Below are 24,340 nucleotides of genomic sequence, written 5' to 3'. Positions count from 1 at the left end.
AAAAAATGCTAAGGACTTGTTCTGTATTTCTTGCCGAAATATGAAGAGCTTTACTTGAATGGTATAGTGAGACTGACTTTGAGTACTCAACGTAGTTCTTCCCCTCCAATTCCGCTCCCTGTTTGATGGTAGGATAAGAACGATACGGTTTAATGGTAACATATAAATAATGTATGTAGCACGTGGTGATTGTTAGTAAAGATAACCTGCTTTCTAGTGACAAACCGAATGTAAAATTACTTGAAACACAGTGGAGCGGACATCAATATTGTCTTTTTATTCATGACGCACGCGCCCTGATTTCACGACCTTTAACGCTTGACACGAATAACGCGAAAAGTTACCATTTGTTTCAAAGTAAAAAGCCAAGCTTTGCAATTACGTCCTATATTATGCATGAGTAGATCGAACACTTCATACCTGTTGTCACCTTGCGGTTGAATCTGGCTTGGTAGCCTTTACATGGAACCAGCCTCAGCTCACGTTTGTAGCGGGTTACAATGGAGTCAGAGCGATCAGAAAGAATGAACATCCACTTATGCGATGTCACGACTTTCCTGCTTTCTAATTCTTTTATTACTACAAGTTGCGAAGTTACGGATAAAGAAATTCCGAGGACGATTACGACATATCTTAATACGGCATTTGAGATCAGCTCTCCAGCTTTTTACACAAAGCGAGAGAGAACGCTAGGGGAGAACGCGGCAGCTGGGAGCCAGAGAGAGAGAGAGAGAGAGAGTCTAGGGTGTTTGTTGATGCTTGCCTCGGTGATGCCCGCAGGTTATTCGGTGGACTGTCTCGGGTGTCCCATGATCGAGCGATGCAGGATTCATGGCTTTTCTTTCTTCTTCTGAGAAATTTCCTTTAGTTAGCTCGTGACTTCTCATGGCTCATGCTTTGCGACTCTATTTCACTCGGTTACATCGGCACCGACGGCGACGCGACTCAACCACCAAATGGCCGTATGTGAGCTGCGCATAAAATGCTTAAATCGATCTAATTTTTGTGATTATTGGGCCGCTAGGACGTAGGCACACACCATGAGAATGATGTAACGTTAGTTACCAAAGCAAGTGATTACGACTACAGGTGGGCTTGTAACGGTCCGGAGTTTGGAAAGCGGGTGGAGAATTTGAGCTTTGTAATCGTTGTGTTAAAGAGCTACGATGAGATGGACCGATGTGAACTATATTTAACGGTCGTTACTGCGTGGTGCATGCTACCGGGGCACATGTAACGGCCTTTCTTTCCGCATGACAAACTTCTTATTCAAAGCCTCTTCAGGCTGTGTGTATCCGCTGCGCAGGATCGAACGATCCACCAGCTGTCGGACCAGACCGACGCTGGAGTGGTGGCAGATGTAATGGACGGCAGGAAATCCAGTGCCGTTGAAACCGCACGCAAAGCTGGTAGTGTATGCGCCCATGTTGTCCATTAGGAGCCACTCGTCGACACGTACGTCGAAAAAGGGCTTCTCGGGATCGATCAGGTCTAGCGGATTGCAAGTTCCGCCCCACAACGTAGTCAGCACGTTACGTGGTCTCTCCAACGGTTCCTGTAGTAGAACGAAGAAACAAAGAAGGACGTGAAAATTTTTAACCCTCTTGTTGAGATGGGCGGTAAATAATGTTTGTTTAGATCTGGATGGTGAATTTCTCATTGGGTGAAAAAAATTAGAGGACGTTAGATTCAGGTGTAGGCTTGAAATGGTGTTGGCGAGCGACTGCGTAGTTCCAAACACGAGGTGCTGGTGGCCGAAGTGCGAATTTCAGCTTTTACATTGGATGTCACATACTTAAATTTTACTAATGGCCAAACCATTTACACTCAGTAAAGTATGCATCTGCTGAAACATCCCTGATCCATAGACATATAGGTGCAACCTCATTCTCTTGAAACACGTAGACGACAGAGAAAAGTAAATGTCAAACAGTGCTCAAAAAATGCATACAAAAGTGACAGAGATTTCGAAAGTGTTGTGAATGACCTTCGAAAGAAATCTAAATATTAAAGCTAGATTTTAATTGTTTAGCTGCTTACACGTGCCTTCTGCAGGGAAAGGCAAGCCTAGCGGATTGTGCCTGGGTTTTGTGGTCTCGTCTTTGTTTTCGAGCTGCTTTTCATTAAATTCTATTATGCACCAACTAGCCCGCCATTATGCTCTCTTGAAAGGCAAGCCTAACGTATTGGAGCTCTAAGGCGGAGAAAGATACAAACATTTCATCCATGCTAAACCTCCATATTCTGCACGAACCTCTTAGGACTCAGTAGTCGAAGCTCGCAAGTATATATTTTAGTTAAGCAAAAATAATAGAGATTCCCCTGCGAATTTTCTGCAACAACAACTTTCGCAGTCGTCTTTCAGGTATGCAAGCGTACACATCGTGCGCTCACCTCTAAAGGCGTTAGGCGCACGTCAGAGACCTGGTACAGATGACGAGAAATGCAGTTGTCTCGGCTTTCGTTGACAAAGATGTCTTGGTGCGGCTTCAGGACGCCTGGAAAGCATGAAACGAAACATTTTGCTTGACAGCTGACAGAAATGCGTTAGTACTAATTTGTTCACTTCGAAGGTATTGTTAAGCTGAAGCCCAGCCGATGTTGAGAAATAACCAGTAAGAACCACTAAAAGGTTACTGTGCTTACGTTGAGATTTTAGTAGGGATGATGTAACAAGCGAGACTCTTCGGTCGGGTTGCGGTTATCGTTATTGAAATGAAAATGTTGAGGTTAACGAGCAGCATGTTTCGAATGAAACACATCGTCTTCGCTTTTTGTGCAGCTTCAGGCGTCTCAAATGAGGACTTACAGACGTCAGTTGGAGTGCAATGTTCACAGAAAAAATATTGGGAATTGGCGTTGTATAAACACGCTCGGTATTACCTGAAGCGCTGTGTTGTCTTTCCGGTTTATGACGATCAAAGGTGTCGTTATTTACATTTTAAAAGACTCAGGTAGCATAAACCTCAGCTCACTCGACTTTCCATAAAATGCATAAGTATCTAACACGACACTCACACCGTCTCGTGACGTTCCGACAACGTCGTCTGAGTTTCGGGTTCAACACGACTTCACTTACATGCATTCCTTTTATTTTAGCCTTCTCGAACGCGAGTTCTTGACCATACCTTTTTTAGACTCGCAGTCACCCACTAGGTTTTTTTTCTGCTGGGAGTTGTGGCCGTCTTCAAATGTAGAAACGTTACGTTCTGAAGCAAACACAATTTGTATGGTCGTTTCGTACCATTTTTTCATCTGATATACCAGGGGTGTAATTGTGTCATGATTGAAGCATCACGTTTAAAAACTCTACCCTACATTAGGATGAACGAAAAAACATGTCGAATGTGCTAAGCACACACCGTCAACGAGAAGGTCTCTGCGTCTCTTGCCGATGACTCGGACGGCGAGGTGATAGGCAGAAGTGACGAAGAACTGGCCCGGCTCGGCAATGATCTGCATTCCGCTCGAATCCGGAAAGTTATCGTCGATGGCACGCCGTATGGACCCGCAAACCTGCGGAAATTTGCAGTGCGCTCAGACACTCTGCATCATGCCTATTGGACGAGTTCTCTAATTCAGCCAGCGTCGGAAGAATGTCTGGATAGTTGCCATTGTGCACCCGCTCTACTGATGCAGCTTATCTGTTCATTCATTTCCCATTTCTAAGAAATGAGCACCAGGGCGTGTACTGATGAACGGGACACTAAAAACTTCCTTCTGTTCCAGGGTTAGTCCTACGTACTGTCTTTGTCGGCAGTTACAGAGCCGATACTACTACCCTGCATGTAAGTGCTATTACCAGTAGCGGACGCTCGTACGAGCGATGTTCTAAGATTTGGGTGCTTGAAATTCTATGTTCCTTTCTCAAGATTGTTTTAATGGCAAGTGGTATAAACCGCATCAGCCTCAAAACGACTAGCAACTGCTACGCCAACAGCTGCATTAAACTGTGACAAACAGTGTAGGATAGAATCAACAAAAAAGTAGAATTCTACAAAAGTCGAGGTGGGATGTTTACTGTTACTCGCAAACGACCGCTTGCTGCCTGGTCCCCCTCCGTCAATTGGCTGCGAAAAGTAAAAAAAAAAATTGCCGACAGTTACGCCACTTCCTAAAGCGAAATTTGAGTTCATCTCATCAGCTATTTCAGTTTTTCGGTTGATTGAGGTATGCGTTTTGGCTCGGGTGGGGCACATATCGAGACCTTACCGCCACAGACCCGGCGCTCTGATTGCCGCCGCACAAAGGTAGCATTGGAGCGGGATCGAAGAGAGCAATTAAGTTATCGGGAGGGGGGGCAGCGCGTGGGCCCATAGGAACGCTGCGCGGCGAAAAGATAGCAGCGACTGACTGATGCCGTTGACGCCGCTAGCGAGTCAAGATAACGTTGCTCTGCATTTCGGCTTGGTATGCACGCACCGTGCTCCGCTGATGCCGAGCCGGCGCTTCGGTAACCGGAGAACACTGTCGCCACCACGCAAAAAAAAGGGGGGGGGGGGGGGGGGGGTTACACGCAGCGGCGAACGGTGGCGGCAGGAGCACGCGCAGGAATCGGCGAACAGGCGTGGTCGCCGCCACGGAGGAAGAGGGAGTGGGGAGGGTACACACAAGGGGAACGGTGGCGGCAAAAACGCGGCCGCAACCAGAGAACACGAGGGGGACTAAGAGGAGAGGGGTAGAGGGTACACACAGCGGCGAACGATGACGGCAGGAGTTCGCGCTGAACCGGCTGCGGAGCTGGATACGAGGGACGGCGGCGACGCCAACGGTGACGGCGACTGCGACGACGACGCGAAACGCGGGAACGACGGGCGCCAAAGAGCTGTGCTCTAAAAAAAGGCGGGGGATTCGTTGACGGCCACTAGCTTCCTGCGAAAGAACTTTTCTCCTTCAAGAAAGATACTTGCAATGACGGGAACCTTTTTTGGCGTGTTGTAAAAGCCAGCAGATTTCAATCGCAGAAACGTGTGTGGTGATTATGTCATCACAGAGAAATTACTTTGGACAGTGCGACAAAGAACCACAAAGGAACCCCAAGAAGCCACAAGGAACCACAAGGAACCACTTTTCCCACTTCTTGTCTATGTGTTTCATGGTGCGCTGCCTCATAATCAGTATCATACCAACTTACCCAATTATTCGCTTTACTGAAACCGAGGACGGTCCAGCACATTGTCTAATGTTTCCTGAATGAAATGGGGCTAAGGACAAAATCTAGGTGGTGCTCTTCTCAGTGTCCTTTGCTGTCACACGTCCCCAGACACTCTCCTGTGCGCCACAAGTATTTACAGACCGGACCGGCGACCAGCTGATTACGTCTAATGGTTATGCAATGGCAATGACTAGACACTCCCAGTTGCACCAAGTTATGCTTTGTATCGTGGGATAATATTTCATGTCGAGCAGAGGCTACAGCAAAGAGACTGGACCTGTTCGTATGTCTCCTTGTTGCGAAGTCCACCAGGAAAACCCCCACCAAGGTCGAGCATTGTCATTGGCCTTCCGAGCTCAGCTGCTATATCAAAGACTGCTTTGGCCTGTTGAATGGTGCGAGTGAATATCTCAGGGCTCTGGTAGACAACCCCAACATGAAAACTGCGAGCAGAAGAAGGCTGAAAATGTAATCATTTCGCGCTCATCAGAGGGATTTCAACAAATGCATGCAAGCTAAGTAAAAAGTTAATGATCGCAGTGCCGAACATTCATTTTCGCTACCATAGGGTATTGCGAATGACGGCGAGATTTACCATTAATATAAGAGGTTACATAATGACCATTTCGTTACTATGCACGAATAAAACGCGCCAGAGGCATCTGAAATGCGCATTCTTTTGCTAGACTCTCAATAATTCTTCTGTGCACTCTGTCTTGAGCCTAGAGAGAGGCACCGCATGACGAGCTTCGCCCTCGCTAATCATGAACGTCGTTTTACTGGGCATCGGCTACTGTCCCGTGAATGTCAAGAATTACAAGAAGGTATTTAAGTCTCTTCGACTTTAGAGAACGATAAAAAAAAGCACGAAATCACTGCTTAAACAAGACCGGCATAAACTATTACAGCTGACAAGATTTCACCACATTTCTTTTTTATGTCATCGTGAATCGGTTAGTCGATGCTGTATTTCCGCCTCGCCTCTTTGAAAAATAGGTGTAGGAAGTAGAGCATTTCGAAACGAAAAAATTTCTTATTGAGATTGTTATTGAGATTGATGCCAGATAACACTCCGGCTAACTCGCTATCTCATCATTGTTAATATTGAAAGCCGGTTGTGAATATTTTGCTGCTACCGGCTGCTTGTTCATATGCACAGTAACATAGTAAAAATTCCCAAAGTTTTAACGATTTTTATTATTTTCTTCATCTCATACACACACGCACACGCACAAGTGCGCGCACACACACACACACACACACACACACACACACACACACACACACACACACACAAACACACACACACACACACACACACACACACACACACACACACACACACACACACACACACACGCACTCACACACACACACACACACACACACACACACACACACACACACACACACACACACACACACACACACACACACACACACACACACACACACACACACACACACACACACACACACACACACACACACACACACACACACACACACACACACACACACACACACACACACACTGTGAGCCATGATATGCTGCACTTTTGTTCGCCTATATTGAAATTTTGGAACTTATAATTTCCACAAACATGCTGAAAGAGACCAATATTAAGAAGATGTGCCTCACTTACGCCACACCAACAACGTTGAGTCGGAGATCTCGAGCCTTCTCCAAAATGGGTCTTGCCTGTTGCACGGTGCAACCGAATTTCTCATTGAAAGATATTTGGCTACCTTCGTCATCGCCTTTTATTCGAAGCAATAATCTAGAAAACGAAATCACTGTATGAGAGCGGCGGTATTTGAACCTTTTTCAGTTATTTAATGCACCGTGTATTTTTGATAATTCTTATGCGGCGGATGTTCAATAGGGGAATATGCCTGCCATGAACGTTTTGTATTTGTCTGAGGCATACGCAATGTCTGTCAGGGCTTTCTAGTGCCCATAAGATCTTTTAGGAGCGATCAGTAATGTTTTTCATGTAGTACAAGGTGGTATTTTTTTAGTTTACAGAGATTTTGTATTTAAAAAACTGTAGGAAATAAGACAGTGCGCACTGCGGAAGTCGATTGTACTGCAAGGCAGGCAAGACATTATGCACGCGAAAGTGCTGAATAATTAAGCTATTAAGTGGACTGGAATTATCTAGTCAAATGGTTGTTGCTGATTTGGAGGAAAAATGTAATTCTGAAATCGAAGGCGACGTAATTTAGTTTTTTTTTTTTGGCAATGTGGTTCCGAATATAGAACGCAGAAAATACAAATCTGAAATTTTCCTTCCATGGCTCTCCCATATTGTCAATTTATTCACCGGTGTCATGCGAATTACTTCGGATCAAATACATGCGCTTAGAATTGTATTATTTGAAGAAGTAGAAGAACGATAAAGTCGAAAGATGAGCTAGTTGGTCACACATCTCTTGGAAGAAGGCAGCAGAGCAGGTAACACCAACACAAAGCACGAGAGGCACACACACGCACACAAGGACTACGCTGCACTGACAACTATATTAACTGGAAACCGCACATCTTCCTTCACTTCTTCCTTCACTTTACGTCTGCAGCCAACTTCTTTTGCCGGTTTGCGCAGCATCCTGCGCAACCGGCAGGATGTTAACGACAACAAAAAAGAAGTTGGCTGCAGACGTAAAGTGAAGGAAGAAGTGAAGGAAGATGTGCGGTTTCCAGTTAATATAGTTGTCAGTGCAGCGTAGTCCTTGTGTGCGTGTGTGTGCCTCTTGTGCTTTGTGTTGGTATTACCTGCTCTGCTGCCGTCTTCCAAGAGAAGTAGAAGAAGTTGGTTTGAGTTCGGCGATAATATTATACACAGTAACTAAATTTTGTGTATATATATATATATATATATATATATATATATATATATATATATATATATATATATATATATATATATATATATATATATATATATATATATATATATATATATATATATATATATATATATGGTTAGGCAGCTCACCTACTGAGCCAAGAGACTCTGATTCCATCCTGGCCACGGCGGCCGCGTTTCGATGAAGGTGAGACGCAATGCACCGTGTACTTAGCGGTTTCAGTGCTGGTAATAGAACTCGAGGCTATCGAAATTTTCCGTAGCCTTCTAGCACGACGTGCCCCACAGCCCCCGTCGCTATTGCGCATTAAACTATGTGAAAAACAAACAAAGAAAACAAGCAAACAAACAATCCAATTTCTTAAAACGTGGATTGTTGGGAAGCACACTCAAGAAGCACTGAAATTATCCGTCGATATTTAGCGCTGCAGTGCTGACTAAAAAAAAAAAAAACGGTGACACCTAATCTCCGCATTTGAGGGTAAGACATGCCAAATCTAATGGCTCTCGTTTGCGGCTTTTCTTGCTGATCGTCGTTCGCGTGCACTCAACTTCACCGACATGCACTCAACTTCATCGACATGCACTCGCGCCGCGCTTGCAAGCGTGTCGGGGGGAGGAGGAGGAAAAACTTTATTGAGGAGAGATTGATGTGTTCTTCCTTCGTGAGAAGACGTTTCTCCTCAAGCCGCCTTAGGGGTGGTCGTCGCTCGACGGTGCTCGACGACCTCCTTGGCCCAGGCCGTGGTGGCGTGTTGCCGGCCTTGATCAGAGCTAAGCAATGCGGCCTCCTACTGTTCCACATTGGTAACCTGCAGGCCCACTGGCGGTTGCATGTTTTCACATTTCGACATGATGTGTTCTAGATCTGCCCTCTGATCACCGCAAAGGGAACATGAGGGGCTGTATTCGCCTGGCTACCATTATGCTAATACATATGGATTAAAGCACGTATTTGTCTGAAGTTTTCTGAGTACTGTATGTTGTAATTTGCTGACTGTTGAGTGGGGTTCTGGATATTTCAGTCTGTTGTTTTTGTATCAATTCGTAATTCCTCTGTATGTGGGGTCTCTCTCGCGAGCCGATCTTAGTTCGGGGTAACGCACCTGCCGGTCTACGATGAATTCTCGGGCATAAAATATAAGTTCCTAGTTTATATCTACCGCCATTTCGTGCTTTGCTGCATGACATAGAGATGGTGCTTCCACGAAAATTTTTACTCAATCTTTGTAGTCCGGCGCACTCCCTGGCGACTCGAAGGTGAGCAAGGCGGTTCCGCGGCACAAGTATGGTGATGTTCACTGCCCTTCAAATTACAGACCAATTTCGATAACATCAATACCATGCAAATTACTTGAGCATGTTATCTGTTCTGCCCTTGTAAAATACCTTGAGTCCAATTCTTTTTATACAGCCAACAACCATGGTTTTCGTCGTAATCATTCCTGTGAAAGAAAATTGATAGCTTTTACTAATGATCTTTTTACAGCTTTGGATCTTTCATCGGTCGTTGATTGCATTTTCATAGATTTTGCTAAGGCCTTTGACACCGTGTCTCGTCCTCTTCTACTCCTAAAACTTAGTAAACTTAACATAGATAATGACGTGTTAAACTGGATTAAATGTGTTTGGACGGCCGCGCACAATACGTGACAGCTAATGACCATAACTCCAATCTTTCATCAGTAACATCGGGCGTTCCTCAAGGATCTGTACTAGGACTTCTCCTCTTTCTAATCTATATTAATGACCTTCCTGATCTTGTAGCATCATATATCCGGCTATTCGCTGATGACTGTGTTATATATAGGGAAATTTCTAACCTATCTGATACTGTTGTTTTGCAGCGCGATATTAATAACATTTCTGCATGGTGTGAAACTTGGCTAATGAAACAACGTATCCAAATGTAAAGCGATGAAAGTAACACGACTCCCTAACAAGGCTAACCCACATCCGTACGTTCTTAAAGGCTCTCCTTTAGACTTTGTTTCAGTATGTATCTTGGCGTACACATCGGCAGTGACCTCTCATGAAAAACTCATATCGAACGTGTAAGTAACAACGCTAATCGCATGCTTGGCTTCCTTCGCCGTAACTTTTCACTTGCTCCTGTTTCTTTGAAACTACTTCTCTACAAAATGGGCGTTCGTAGTAAGATGGAATACGCGTCTTCTGTATGGGATCCTAACATCAAGACTCTTATTAATATCTTAGAATCTGTCCAGAATCGTTCAGCTCGTTCTATTTTGAATAACCACTCCTGTTCATCTAGTGTCCCACTCATGAAGAGAACCCTAGACCTCCCTGATCTTTCGGTGCGGCGTCATTTTTCTCGACTTTCCATATTCCACAAAATTTATTACACAAATGAATCCTTGAAACAAAGTCTTTTCACTGCTCCAAGTTACATATCATCCCGCATTGACCATTGTTTTAAAGTTAAAGTTCCAAACCAGTATTTCTACTCTTTCCTCCCCAAGACCAGCTCAGACTGGAACCACCTGTCCGCCTGCATAGTTTCGATTTCCGAACTCGAAACTTTCAAATCTGCGCTTCTTCATCACCTGTTAAAAAATTCTCCATAGTTCTAATTTTTGTATAAGTAGTTAAATCACTCCTATCTGTAACGCCTCAACGGCCCTGATAGCAACCATATAAATAAATAAATAAATAAATAAATAAATAAATAAATAAATAAATAAATAAATAAATAAATAAATAAATAAATAAATAAATAAATAAATAAATAAATAAATAAATTATAGTTCAATTTAAATATTCCAAAATTCATTCATTTGATACATGGTTGTGAGATGGCGCTTACTTCGTTCTTTCCTAAGACGCACTCATTAGCATACCACATTATGTGAAGCATAAGATGTGAAAGACCAAGTGATATGGTTAAGACAGTCACCTACAGTTATCATGCCTGACTCGAGAACCAATGGTCCCGGGTTCGACCCCCGTCTGACATCTCAACGCTTTTCTTTTCAGCACAGTTAATCCACGCACGAGGCACCAGTTCATATTTTCCATTCACGCCGGCGCCGCTAGGCTGACCGCTAAACGAAAGCTGTAATGCTATAGCGTTAAAAAAGCTCGGCAAACCTTTGGTGTTGACAATCTTCAATTGCGCGATATAATCTTGACCCTTAACATCAAAGAGGAAAAGTATGACCTGCTAATCCAAAGTAAATAAGGTATAATTATTAAAGACAGTCAAGTAAATAATGTTTTCCTGGCGGAGCCCTTTGTATTTTGGTGAAGCCTTTAACAGCTATTATTGATCAGTGTCTGCATTTGGGCATAATTAAGCATCGCAGCAAGTGCCTTTGTTCCTTCAGCTTATGCCTTGTAATGGTCTTCTGTGCATTACGAAGCGGAAAATGCATAGTGAAACGTAGCCACAGATTAACCTAACGGTTTGAATTTCTTGTCTTTCTACTGCCTTGAAGAATATGTAATGTAATTGCTGTCGGACAGTGCTGTGTGTAAATGGTGTGGTTTCATAAGTACCCCCATAAGTCTCAGTGATACTTGAGACAAGCAGAAAAAGGTAATGTTTTATACTGTAAATATGAAAGAGGCTTGGTTTGGTTAGGTTTGTTTATGAGGTTCAACGTCCCAAAGTGAGTCTAGTAAAGGGGGTCGCCGTAGTAGAGGGCTACGGATAATTTCAACCTTCTGGAGTGCTTCAACAGTCACCGATATCGCACAATACCCGATGGCAATGCGTTTTGCCTTCATCGACCGAACGCGGGTCTCCCAGCTCAGTAGGCGGGCGTCCTACCACTGAACTATCGCGGTGGGACAAACACGAAGTAGGAGAGAAGTAGTTTTCTAAAGAAAACAGTTGGGATAGTGCACTAAAGTGAAAAACAAAAAACGTAGGAGAGACCGCAACTCGGTACTGGTAAAGTGCAAGTGAACTGCTGATATCGAGCGCTTACTTTGCGCGTTCATCGCAGACTTTGAGAAGCTCTTCGGCGCAGTCAAACGTCATCAGCCTGACGCCATTTTCTTGGGCGAACTTCATATGAGACGTGCTCTTCACTGGGTGGGCATACACTATACGGTTTAGGATGGACGCCCATGTCGAGGACTGTCTTGATTTCTACCTGCGAAAGAAAGAAAATTGGGAAAAGCATGGTAATGGAAATATTTAGACAGTATGAGCGAGCATAAAATGCACCGCAGGAAATGTGCAGCAATTAAGTATTCTTTGCGACGCGTATGTCGGAACCTCTGTTAGAAGAAACAAGGGCGATATTTTCATTGCATTTGCTTGTTATAGTAATTATAAGGTGGATATCAAGGAAAAAGCTGGCTGGGAGGGGCCTGAAAAACAGTCAATCCCCTCTTACACCCAAGCAACGACGTAAGCATGCATGTGGTACCGCTTTCGAAACTGCAACACTTCTCAGTTTTTTAGGCTGCATTCCTTCATCAGTTGGGAACGTAATCCTACGAAGATGCTATGATGAAAACTTTTTTGCGTCACCCACTTGATAGATGAGAAAAAAATGCGTCCCGTAAAGAGTTGGTTTCTGAATTGATCTTTTTGTAGATTTCACAACAGCTTACTTCTCGCACAGCAAAATAACGACTTCGATGCTTCCTAAATAAGCATGGTCCCAAGTGGTTAGCTTAGTTTATTCGAGATATAAATCTAAATATAATAGGCAAGGCATGTCAGAGGGAGCTATACAGATAATGCTACGGCGATCAGCAAACCAGCTAGCTATTTGAAAGCAAGGCTGGTCTTCAGTTGAACTCAGCACCAAAGTAGTTACACTCACCGTGTTCGAGCAATCGAAGTTTACTCCTAAACAGGCCAACTCAGTTAGGAGCACGGGGTCTCCGTTGCACTTAATGGCTTGAAGAAAGAGAGAAAAAAAAATTGAGAGCACTGTGGAATCTACACTGCAGAAATGCGAAAGCTGGAGTTTTGGTGCTGCATACGGTGCATTACGTTTGCTCTCATCATTATTATCAACTAAACGCACCGCCATTATCAATGCTACGGTCATACAGCTGTATAACGTCACAACACCTGTGGCGCTCCTGGCGGAAAGAGCGGGAGTTAGGCCGCCGTTCAAGCGCACCGCCGTCTCTCACGGACGGCGCGAGTTGGTCGCCCAGATGATGATGATGATGATGATTAAAACTTTAATTTCCACCGATCTAGGAGGCCGCCTACTCCCCGCTCCTGGCACGCAGGCCTGAGGAACGGGGGCTGGAACCTCCGCGACTAAGGACTGGCGAATATACATTGGTTAATCGCGGCTTCAGCCGCCAGGCGAACGGCTTTCTGCTGGTCAGCGGGGACGTCGCTTCGCAGCAGGGTTTCCCAGGCTTCTCTACTTTTAATGTTGTCCCTAGCGCCCGGAGACTTAGGGCATTCCCAAAGTATATGGTCGAGGGTCCCCCTCGCTTCGCAGGCTTTACATTTATCGTTTTTTCTCTCATCTATCTTGGTGTGAAACAACCAGACAGGGTTCGGGAAATTTCCGGCTTGTAATCGCCGCCAGGCTATGGCCTCTTCATTATTTAAGCCCAGCTTTGAGGCGTGACGTCATAACACCTGTGGCGCTCCTGGCGGAGAGAGCGGGAGTTAGGCCGCCGTTCATGCGCACCGCCGTCTCTCATGGACGGCGCGAGTTGGTCGCCCAGCTTTGAGGCATGAAGTCACACAGAGGTCATGCGAAAGGTCATTTCATGTGCACCGCCGTCGCACCGCAATGGCTTGAAAGTGAAAGTAGTATTGCTTTCGCAATAAAAAAAAAGCGGTTTGAGAAAACATCACGATTGAATGGAAGGTTTCAACACAGATGTGAGCCACTGTGAATGAATTACAAGAGCTACGTCAGTATTTCGTTAGAAAACGATACTTTCGTTGTAAAAGTCTGCTCGGCTGGCATTGCGATTTTTCGCTCATTGTTCTAGGGTTCTGTGACTCTCCTAACTAAATGACAGCATACATATTCGGGCGGGTTATCTGGTTTGCTCGGTGACCCCTGACCTTTAGAAGCACTGCTTTAGCACCGACATAGGATTAGGGCGCTCCTATACTGACGTAGGCCGCGAGCAACGACATGTTAGAAACGCCACCAGCTTTAACTGGTTGGAGACACGGAATTCCAAAGCTTGATTTCAAAGCAGAATCACACTTGGCTTTGCTTTGAAGTTATGTGCATGTCATTAGCAAACATGAATCACGAAGTGGAATTCACCTTCGCTCTGTAAATCGACTGCGCTCTCTAGATAGCTTACAGCTATTTTTATCCACAGTTACATTCAGTTTTTCGTTTCCAAGAGAAGATTGCAACACACAATGATCCTGAGATCACATATGAGACACATCAAGACTGCAATATAATTGCTGCTATGTCGGTTCCGTTCACGCAACATCGGAAGTTAAGCTTCCCATAAACCGTAATGACAGCGACCAAATGAAGGTTTGCAATATTCCAGTTTTTGTGCCTCATGTGATCTCGTCCGACCTTTTAAGGTCCAAACCGTTATTCGACATCTGCAACTCCATATGAACTCCATATGAGAGAACATTCTTTAATAGATTCTACGCTGGAGGGCATGCGAATTTTGCACAATGATCCATGTTTACTGATATCTTACGCATTTGTTCAATGCACGGGTACACTAATAAATAGTTAGTGTCTGGGCCTCGTTAACAGCCCATGCATTCTATCTCGGTAAATAAACTGTGGACATAAGGCAAGGCCCTTGTGACTTCGCCGAATGGCAAAACAGAAGCAGTTCGCGCAGCAGTTCTACCGCGACGATAGTGGCATCGCCTCTTTCTGGTCGTTTTGCCTCCCCATCTCCAGTTGCTGTTCTGACGACTGATGTCATGACTGAAGGAAATGATAAAATAGTACTAATTATATAATACGGACACCGGTGACGAATTTGCGCGCGCGAGTGCAGTGTCTGGGATACTCTTGAAAAAGGAAAACTAGATGATTTAATTTTATGAGTTTGTTTAGGAAGATTTTAACAAGTTATTGTGAAGGGCCTCATTCCTTTAGAAGTACAGTGTCTGCGTTCCAGTTGTAACGAAAATCTCGAAAATGCCTTTGTATGTATGTATGTATGTATGTATGTATGTATGTATGTATGTATGTATGTATGTATGTATGTATGTATGTATGTATGTATGTATGTATGTATGTATGTATGTATGTATGTATGTATGTATGTATGTATGTATGTATGTATGTATGTATGTATGTATGTATGCATGCATGCATGCATGCATGCATGCATGTATGTATGTATGTATGTATGTATGTATGTATGTATGTATGTATGTATGTATGTATGTATGTATGTATGTATGTAGTATGTATGTATGTATGTATGTATGTATGTATGTATGTATGTATGTATGTATGCTGTTGGCAGGTGACTTGGCAGGTTGACATATCAGACACTGATTGCTCGGCGTGTTGTGTGACGTCACAAAACGCCATGGCGCAACTGATGTGCAAGGAGCTATCGACTAGGGTAGTCTCTGATGCAGGATTCGAACGCTCCTGCTTGGATCCCATGTCAGACACAGGCCAAGCAGGCGCGTTAGCACGGCTTGATTAAAGATGAATTTTATATTTGTCGAGTGGGCTTTTACAAAATATAGTTTGCAGCTGTATACTAATGAGTATGTGCGCGAGATGACCGAGGCAACAATTAAGTAATTAGTGAATAAGCGTTCAGCAAAACACATGTAGGTGACCGCGATGGTACTGGACGAGCCGCAGTCGACTCCCCGCCCCTTTAAGAACTTTCAAGTATGGGCACAATTTTATTGCTTCCGGATTTGAAAAACATCAACAGTAACTGTACCGTAATAGGGCGTCACCTGGGGTAGACATTGCCGCCACAGCTTCGCCTTCCTGGCGATGTCTCGCAGGTCACAGATAAAAAATGCATCGTCTCCATCCTGCGACACAGTTTAGTAATATAGCCTAACGTTAGTAATTGCGCATTGAACAAATATGCGGCGCTGCGTAGGCCACTTGTCACGATTCGCAGATTCGCAGGAGGCAGGATGAAGATTGGGTATGCCTCCTCTCCTTTCTAGAGGATAGGAGGGCGAGTTGGGGGGGTAGGGAGTTTCCACAGGATCTTTCAGTGGCAGCCACCTTCCGCACTCACGCTGTTTATAAAGGTGTTAATGACTTCTATTGATTAACAATGAATATAAGTAAAAGCGAAAATAAATAATATTTACTTAGAAAAATGAACATGACTGGCAGTGACTCAGAATAAATAAAAATGGTTACGGACGACAGAACAAATGAGCCGCAAAGAGGATGGCAAGTTCGCCATCCACTTTTAAGCAAAGTTAAGCGACATGAAAAATAATTAAAAAGTATGAAGAGAAGGTAGCAAGTATAAGAGAGCATTGTTATTTCGTAATGAAATTTGAGCAGCCCTGTAATTTTTCGGGCGTTCTTTTCCGCCCCGCCGTGGTGGTGCAGTGATTAGGGCGATCGACTCCCGGCCGTGGTTTTTAATCGAGGCGAACAGCAAGGCGCCCTGTGCTGTGCGATATCAGTGCACGTTAAAGTACCCCAGGTGGTCGAAATTTCCAAGAGCCCTCCACAATGGCGTTTCTCATAGCATGAGTCGCTGCGGGGGAGTTATAAGCACTATGAACGCAAACAAACCATCCCTTTTCCAAAAGTATTGACAAGAAATAAATTGCACTTCCAATCTTTATTGGTAGATTCACTGAAAAGACGAGTACACGTCATGTTTCTGAGCTCGGGTACGCGGGATCCGGTCGCAGAAGCAGTGGTTGCATTTCGATGGAGGCGAAACACAAGAAGCCTGTGTGCTTTGGAAAACGACGTTGTTATTCGGCTATAATTTCGGTGTTTCCGGATTTTCACGACGCCGCCGTTCAGAAACTAAAGTGTATTAAAGTGCAAACGTTCAGACATTTCATGAACGCACATGCAACAAAATCCGTCAAACAGACCCATTAAGAGATTCAAACGATATAAAAGTTCGACAGAGAAATGGCAGTGGAAACAAGCAAAAAAAGAAAAGTTTTGAGAAGATAATGGTGACATAAGGCAACAGCTTTTATTCATGTTATATATGTATATCTTCGCCTTATTGTCACACGTCTTGTTGCTCTGCCATTACTAGGTTTCGGGCATCTCTCAGGCTATCGTTGTAGCTTTTCGCCCGAGGCCCATTTCCTGTATATTACTGGAAGTAAATGTTTTTTTCAATATTGGCCGTTTTCATATAGCGCCGCCAGCCACAAATAGAGTATAATGGTCGCGATCCCGCTTATTTTCATTGCAGCGAACAATTCAATGCGCGGTGAAACTTGACCCATAGTAATGCATAATATCTCTTGAAAAACTAGCGAACGCCATTTAGCAGTCAAGTATTTCTTGAACACTGAATTTTTAATAAACAATGCCATGCCAAAATAGAAATTTGCCATGAGCTTCAAGATCGCTCGCGATTTTACACGTTCTTTCTACAGGGCTGTTCGAGATAATTGTTTTATTCGGAAGCCATAAAAGCTGTTATTTGGACGCCTATGGCTGACCACTGCATTCACGTTGCCGCATGGATAATGTTAAGTAACACTAAAATGGTAGACTTCTTGGGAGGTTTGGCGCTCTATATAAGGTGCCCGTGAAGCGTCCTTTTAATAGGCAACTTTGTAGGGGGTCGACGCAAGAATTTTCGTTGACTAGGGTTTCAGCACATATTAAAAGACATCGCAGTCAAAATTGCTGTTGTTATGATGTACTTTACTGTAGCAACAGATGCTTGGTCAAATAATATCATGAATTAAGGTGTTTAGTTTAGACAGAGTGCGACCAAGCAACCAATTTCTTAACGTTTCATATCAGATAAACCGAAGCACCAGGCCAGGGGAAGGCTGACCTAATGCATCCCTTATCTGTGAGCACAGCTGTAGCTGTCCTCCCCCCCCCCCCCCCCCCCCCCCCCCCCCCCCCCCCCCCCTCCCTCGTAGGTCCCGCACACGAGATATTATAATTATTATAATTATTCCGAAGTCCACCCCAGCGATGCTGTCTAAAATCGTATTTGCAACCTGGGAACAAACTAATCGCTATTTTTTCGTACTATATGGTAAGAGAGAATTTTACAAGAATGTTACAAACGCAGACTTTACTATTGTCTATTAACCGTTTTTGGAACCATACTCGCTCAGTCTAAACGCCATTATTGGACAAGAATGAATGAATGACAGCATGCAGACCTAATTCCTATCGTCCACTTGCGTTGCTTCCCCGTTTGAGCTTTATGTCATCCTCACGTCCTAAAAACAAGCACAGCTGCTGGGGTTGATGACCTAAAAGCCGAGTCCATTATAGCGGTCGTCGATATATTATGTGCTCTCTTGTAGCATATTTGTTATCAAGCTTTAATTACTGGGCATTTCCCTGATGGCATGAAGATAGCAAAAGCAGTGGTTATACATAAAGGAGGGCGGTGTGGTGACATAAACAAGTACCGTCCCATCTCAATCTTGTCTGTGCTCCTAAAGTTTTAGACCATCTCCTGAAACTGCCTGCTGTAAGGACGAGTTATGGTATACAAACACTGCCTAACATTCTGAACACCCACCCATTTTTTCTAGATGCCATGCAGCAATTTAGATCACCTGGGAGCTCTAAAAAGTCCTTCAAAACTTATATGCTGTCGCTTTCAATGCCATGAGTACTTTCCATCGTCTTAAAATGCCACAAATGTATGCATGTGATAAAACTTGTGTAATTGTGTTGTATGTTTTCATTAGCACTTGTGTAACAATTTAATTCATGACTTGTGCGTGCCGTCTTGTGTATGGATGACAGGGCCCTCCTCAGGCAGAAGGTATGCGCCTTTTGCCCGGTCCGGTCATCCAAGACCAACCGTGTCTGAAATAATGCCTAAAAAAATATAAATAAACGAAGCACCGATTTGGAAGTGCTAATGCGTTAGGTGTTTTCTTTTTGTTTAGGCGATAGTATCCATCGACTACTTGAATAGTGACTGATCCCCATCCCCATGATTCCTGCTTATACCAAGATCACAGTACGCAGGAGAAAAAATTCGGAAGCTCTCACATTTACTGCGAATATGTCACACTGGACATTATTACCAAACACTCAGGCACCTGACCTCGACTTGTATAACAAGGGACTGCACAATACTACAAGCAACATCCACCGATTCGATAATTTAGCAAGAAATAGAGGATTCTGATTCAAAGAGTGTCTGCAACGTTATCAATGAAGACTTTATATGCCCACAAACAACATTTATGATAGCGTTACATGAGGGTTTTCCTCAAAATTGGCAAGCCAATGCCATAACTCCCTAAGTAGTTTTAGATGCTAGCTTACTTGTTTGTTTTTTTTAGTCGACATTTATTGCCTCAGGGCATCAGTAGGTTATGAGATGAAGGATGAATAAATGATTAAATGAATGGAAAAAGGTTGGCTGATTTTATGAAGTCCAGAAGTGAGCGATCATGAGGTCCCTGCGTCCAAGTGACGTATGAGGCAGGATTGGTTGCTGAAAGGCCAGCTATTCTCAGGTGCCGGATTCGTGTTGGCTTGAGTGCTGGGCAGTCCCACAGCAAGTGGTGGATGTCGGCCTCGACATCTTCGTTGTTACAGATCGGGCATCCTGGGCGAGGATATAAGTGTTGGAAGTATGACCACGTCCTAGTTACAGCTGGTGTAAGGGCAACACCGACCCGGATCCTCCTAAGCGCAACCTCCTCTGCACGGGTGAGACCGCGGGGAAGAGATATCGCACACGGAGGGATAAGTGCACGTGTGCGGCGCCGGAGGTGCTCCTTTCTTGACAAAAGTTTCTCGCGCTTCTCTGCTTTTAATTTGTCTAAGCACTGGACCATTACAAACTGCCAATTAGATGCACATTAAGACATGCTGAGTAAAAGATATACCTACTTAGATAAAAAAGATAATTTACTGCAATATAATACTAATAATTAATTCGCAGGAATGTAATCTGTCCCACTTGTTTCCGTGGAACCCTGAACCGCGCCCTAAGGGAAGGGAGGAAGGTGGGAGTGAAATTGGAAAGAGACAAAGAGGAGCCTCAGTGGAGGGCTACGGAGTAATTTCCACCACCTGGGAATCTTCAACGTGCACTGACATCGCACAGCACACGGACGCGAGGAGCGGTGGTGAAGGGTGGCTGTTCCTGGCCCTATGAGGCTCGGACCTGTAGGCCAATGCCGCTTGCGGGCGGGGGCTAGCCAACCACCAAATTTTTATATGTTGCAGGCCGTCATTGCACCCGCCACCACTTAGGTGGCGGACGACGGCTGTTGCGGAGCGCGTCTTTCTCTTTCTCTTATTTTTCTTTACTCTCTACTTTCTCTCTTTTGTCTGCACGAGGCAGCGGAGGTGGCTCAGCTATAGAGCCAGTAGCAGGCACGTGCATTTTCTTTTCCTTCTTCCTACAGCCTCAACGACACGGACGCCTCTTCGTTTCGCCTCCATCACAACGCAGCCGCCGCTGTGGGGATTGAACCCGAGTACTCCGGCACAGTAGTCGGCCGTCTACCACTGCACCACCGTGGCGGGGACTGAGATATTCCAAGAATTCGTTTTTGTGGGACGATATTGTTAGCGGCTTATGCCCTATGAAACCAAAAAGATAACATTTAGGCAACTCCTAAATGCAACTTCGCGTGTACCTGATTCTGAATAATTTCTCGAGCGGCCTCTTCAACAGTACCCTCGGTGAAGATGAATGTTCTCGTGGGCTCATGTCCGCTCCTCGGAGGCTGCAAAATATGCATACGATAAAATCAGAATGCAGCAATAGAGAAATCGTACGCACAGCGCGATCCCATTCGCAATACGCAGTCGGCAGCAAAAGCTTACGGGGTGATGTATGCGCTGCCTGTAGCGCTGACGCTCGACACAATTAGCTGGTATTCACACCAAGGGATGGATTGTGCCCATCCCCTGCATTTCGGTAGATCGGGTAAGGAACCGCACCACACGCAACACACCCGTACATCAGAAAATTCGACCTCGTCGGTCTTGTCAGTGTTGTGAGCGAAAAACCACGGGCACGGTTCAGGCAGGTTGTAAGTGACATAGGCGGGTACACATTGTTCAGCGGGATGCGCGGCGCACAGCGGTTGTGTAGAGCTATAGGGACTTTGCTCTGCCTCGCACATGCTATGGATATAGGGTCACTATTATTTGCCTCTGTGAAAACGGCACATGCTCACGAATTTGGACGCTGGCCGCCATTTGTGGAACTGAAGAAGAGATGGATTTCCTACCCTCTCAGTAAAGTATTGCTACAGTGAGAAACGTGACAAGTATTCGTGAAATTTCATTTTATTGCTCATACAGAACAGGGACCTAATTCCATTGAATGAAGATATTCAGCATCCTCAACCTCGCCTGTGTCATTTATAAAAAGTGTAAACCACTGAAATTCCAGATTACCCTAAGTTAAGCAATCACAAACCAACGGGCGAGAACATGCCTTCTTCTATGAATGCCGATTTCCTAATCGTTTATCGAACCCTGTGAGGCCACAGCCCATTTCAAAGCCTCAACTTTATTTGCAGACGCGTGTTTTACTCTCGTCAATAGAGTACAGCTGCGGCAGGCATGCTCAGAGAGAGAGAGAGTGATTTTATCGCTCCACGCTGCCGTTAGGTGGGAAACCCGGTGTCGGGGTTGTATAGTCTGCGCAAGGTAAAGATCACCAGATTGTATGCGGCTGGCAGGTAGGAGACAGCAGGTGACACGGGCGTGCGCTGATTGGTCGTCAGGTTGAGTGACGTCACAAGACCACTTGACACCACCGATTTCACAGTTGTGGGCATGAATGAGTCGGCAAAAGATAGGAATTGAACCCGGGACCCTTGGATGTCGAGTCAAACACGCTATACTCCTTGGCCACGCAGACACGTTCTTAAGGCTTGGTTAACGCAGGGCTCCTAATCTTTGTCCAATGGTATTGCACATAATGTGGTAGCTTGCGCTTATATGTTAATCAGTATGTGTGACATAACAGAGGCGTGCATTATGAGATTAGTGATTAAGAGAGTTATGAAGTACATGCACGCGGATGACGATCAGTAAGAGAAGCCACAAACGGGAACCAATATTGCTTTCGGGTCATAAAGCCATAGGCAGAGCTTACGTTTCCTTCAATTATTTTTCGTTCCAGCCGTCATGTGGGGCGGTAATGGTCATAGCAGTGCCCTGAAAATTTGTAGTGAGAGGAGGTTTCGGCTGCGAGTATGAATACTTTGTACCAATGACGCACCTGACTTCAAAACGCCGTTCACAACAGAGAGCGAGGCATGTCACAAAACATTGCAGCAGCAGCGTGTGCACATGTTTGTCAATACCGCTGAATACAAGCCTAAAGGTTTGTTATTAACAACGTGCATGTTGATACCTGCGCACTAATCTGCAGCTGCTTGTCGGGATTGGGCAATTTTTTTTCCGTTTTTTTTTTTCTCAGCCAGGGATGGCGCAGTTGTAGCGAGTGTCAGAACAAAAAACAGCCTTGCTACTCAAAGGCCCGTGGAAAGTTTCGATCTCAATAATATTCAGCCGATTTCTCTAATACCACATTTGGTCAAATTTATCTAAATCATTGTTCAAATCATACCTCACTAATGTCATCATATTCTTGTTGCCCTTGGTTTCGAGCGCCACAGTCTTCATTGTGAATCGCCAACTTGCTCTTTCAGCTACATCGAGAAGGAATCTGTTGTACTAGAAATGAAATGGACCAGAGTATGTTGCGGGGCTGATTGGTTTCGGTCGGTCATTATGGAACGAAAACGCTTCATTGATCAAAACCGACCAGTCCAGCATCATACCTTGCTCCGCTCGTGGTTCCGGTCGGGCTTCAAGGAACAGCGGCCCTTTCAACCACAGCTCCCTTTCTCATTCGCACCGGAAGACACGAGCGTGAACAACTGAGCAAAACCCCGGACAAGCTAGCATGTACCGTTTAATAAAATCTAATAATCTTTACCCTTCCTTCCCATGTCCAAAACTGCGATGAAAACCTACTAACGATAAGGTAGAAGAAGGTCTGCAGGAAGGGGCGTTGTACGGGCATGGGCAAAGTTTTATCCAAGCTATAAATAAGCAAGCTCTGCTGCCTACCACGGTTAAAGTAGAGGCGATGCTTCCATTTCCATTTCCCTTTGTGGAGTAGTCCTTCTTCAGAAGCTTCCACACTCCTGATCGTGCTTTGCATGGACGTAGCTTGCCCAGCAGCAGACAGGGTGCCATGCACTTGACCGCTGCTTGCCAGCAAGGTGGCCTGTATTAGAAGACACAAAGTTTTAAAAAACATGCGTACATAAAAAGAAGGCTGAGTGTAGCATCTATGAGGGCAAGTACGTTTGATGCAACTAGTATGAAGTCACGATACAACGAAGTGGCGACTAGGCGTGGGTGGTTAGGGATGTAGTCAGTGATAGTACGAGTGAAAGTAGGCGTTCCCTAACGAATTACCCCGAGAATAAAGAAAGCTATAGAGTTCGATGAAATTCTGCGTGATCCTGATGATTATCAAGAAGGATCAGTTCTGGTATACTTTGACAACGACTGATGTGTTATAGGGTCGTTCAGAAAAGGTACTTTACATACTTTAAAACTTCGACTTAATCCAGACATCTCCGCATTAGCAACCACAGAGAACAGACTACAAAGTGAATTCGAAAATGAAATGAAAAATACTGCGAATATATTGCCAAAGGAAATCCATACCGCACGTCGCCGCTCTTATTTCGTGTCTATTTGGCGGCAGCGGTCACACCATAAAAATCACTCCTTAGTTGAAAGGTACACGCGTCAGAAAATAATATTGAAAAACGTACTGTTGGAACGCATGAAAAGAAGTGGACGAGCATGCGAAAGAGAAAAAAAATGAAAACAAAGTAAACCAATCTTAACCATTACAATATTATTAATAAGCGAGTGGGACCACCGCAGTGTGAAAATAAAAAAAAAAATATAAAAAGATATATGATTCGTCTGCGCTGTTCAACAGAAATTCTCATGCATTATAATGGGAAAGTGGCTTTGTAAAAGAACTAGATGGACGCTACCAACAAATAATGTGGTTTCTCTGTTGAGGAGTATCTGAGTGGGAGTATTGAACGCACACACGTATGGCAGCTATGGGCTAACCGGGCGTGTAGACGAGATATTTTTCACGGATCTCTGGCAGCCTGTTAACGTTCTGTACACATTATGTCAGCAAATTTGGACAACCCTGC

The 24,340-nt window shown here is 44.5% G+C and overlaps 2 protein-coding genes across 2 annotated transcripts; both read right to left on the bottom strand.

The window, feature by feature from the left end:
* Window positions 1–845: 845 nt before the first annotated feature.
* LOC146199667 (ornithine decarboxylase-like) lies at window positions 846–12,927 on the bottom strand. The gene is made up of 7 exons (XM_084592800.1): window positions 12,828–12,927; window positions 11,979–12,146; window positions 6,802–6,936; window positions 5,433–5,598; window positions 3,363–3,516; window positions 2,395–2,498; window positions 846–1,555 (listed from the first exon to the last, which is right to left on the bottom strand). Exons 2-7 carry the CDS (start codon window positions 12,062–12,064, stop codon window positions 1,220–1,222), a joined length of 981 nt encoding a protein of 326 aa, XP_084448926.1. The 5' UTR covers window positions 12,065–12,146; window positions 12,828–12,927; the 3' UTR covers window positions 846–1,219.
* Window positions 12,928–15,850: 2,923 nt separating this feature from the next.
* On the bottom strand, window positions 15,851–23,355 carry LOC146199666 (ornithine decarboxylase-like). The gene is made up of 3 exons (XM_084592173.1): window positions 23,220–23,355; window positions 20,762–20,851; window positions 15,851–15,988 (listed from the first exon to the last, which is right to left on the bottom strand). The coding sequence occupies exons 1-3, from the start codon at window positions 23,346–23,348 to the stop codon at window positions 15,851–15,853; spliced, it is 357 nt and encodes a 118-aa protein (XP_084448299.1). The 5' UTR covers window positions 23,349–23,355.
* Window positions 23,356–24,340: the final 985 nt, after the last annotated feature.

This window comes from Amblyomma maculatum, chromosome 2, assembly GCF_055883805.1.
Source record: "Amblyomma maculatum isolate TAMU_Amacu chromosome 2, ASM5588380v1, whole genome shotgun sequence".
Lineage (NCBI taxonomy): Eukaryota > Metazoa > Arthropoda > Arachnida > Ixodida > Ixodidae > Amblyomma > Amblyomma maculatum.
The sequence above is the reverse complement of the archived record's forward strand: the minus strand, read 5'-3'. Positions and strand labels throughout refer to the sequence as shown.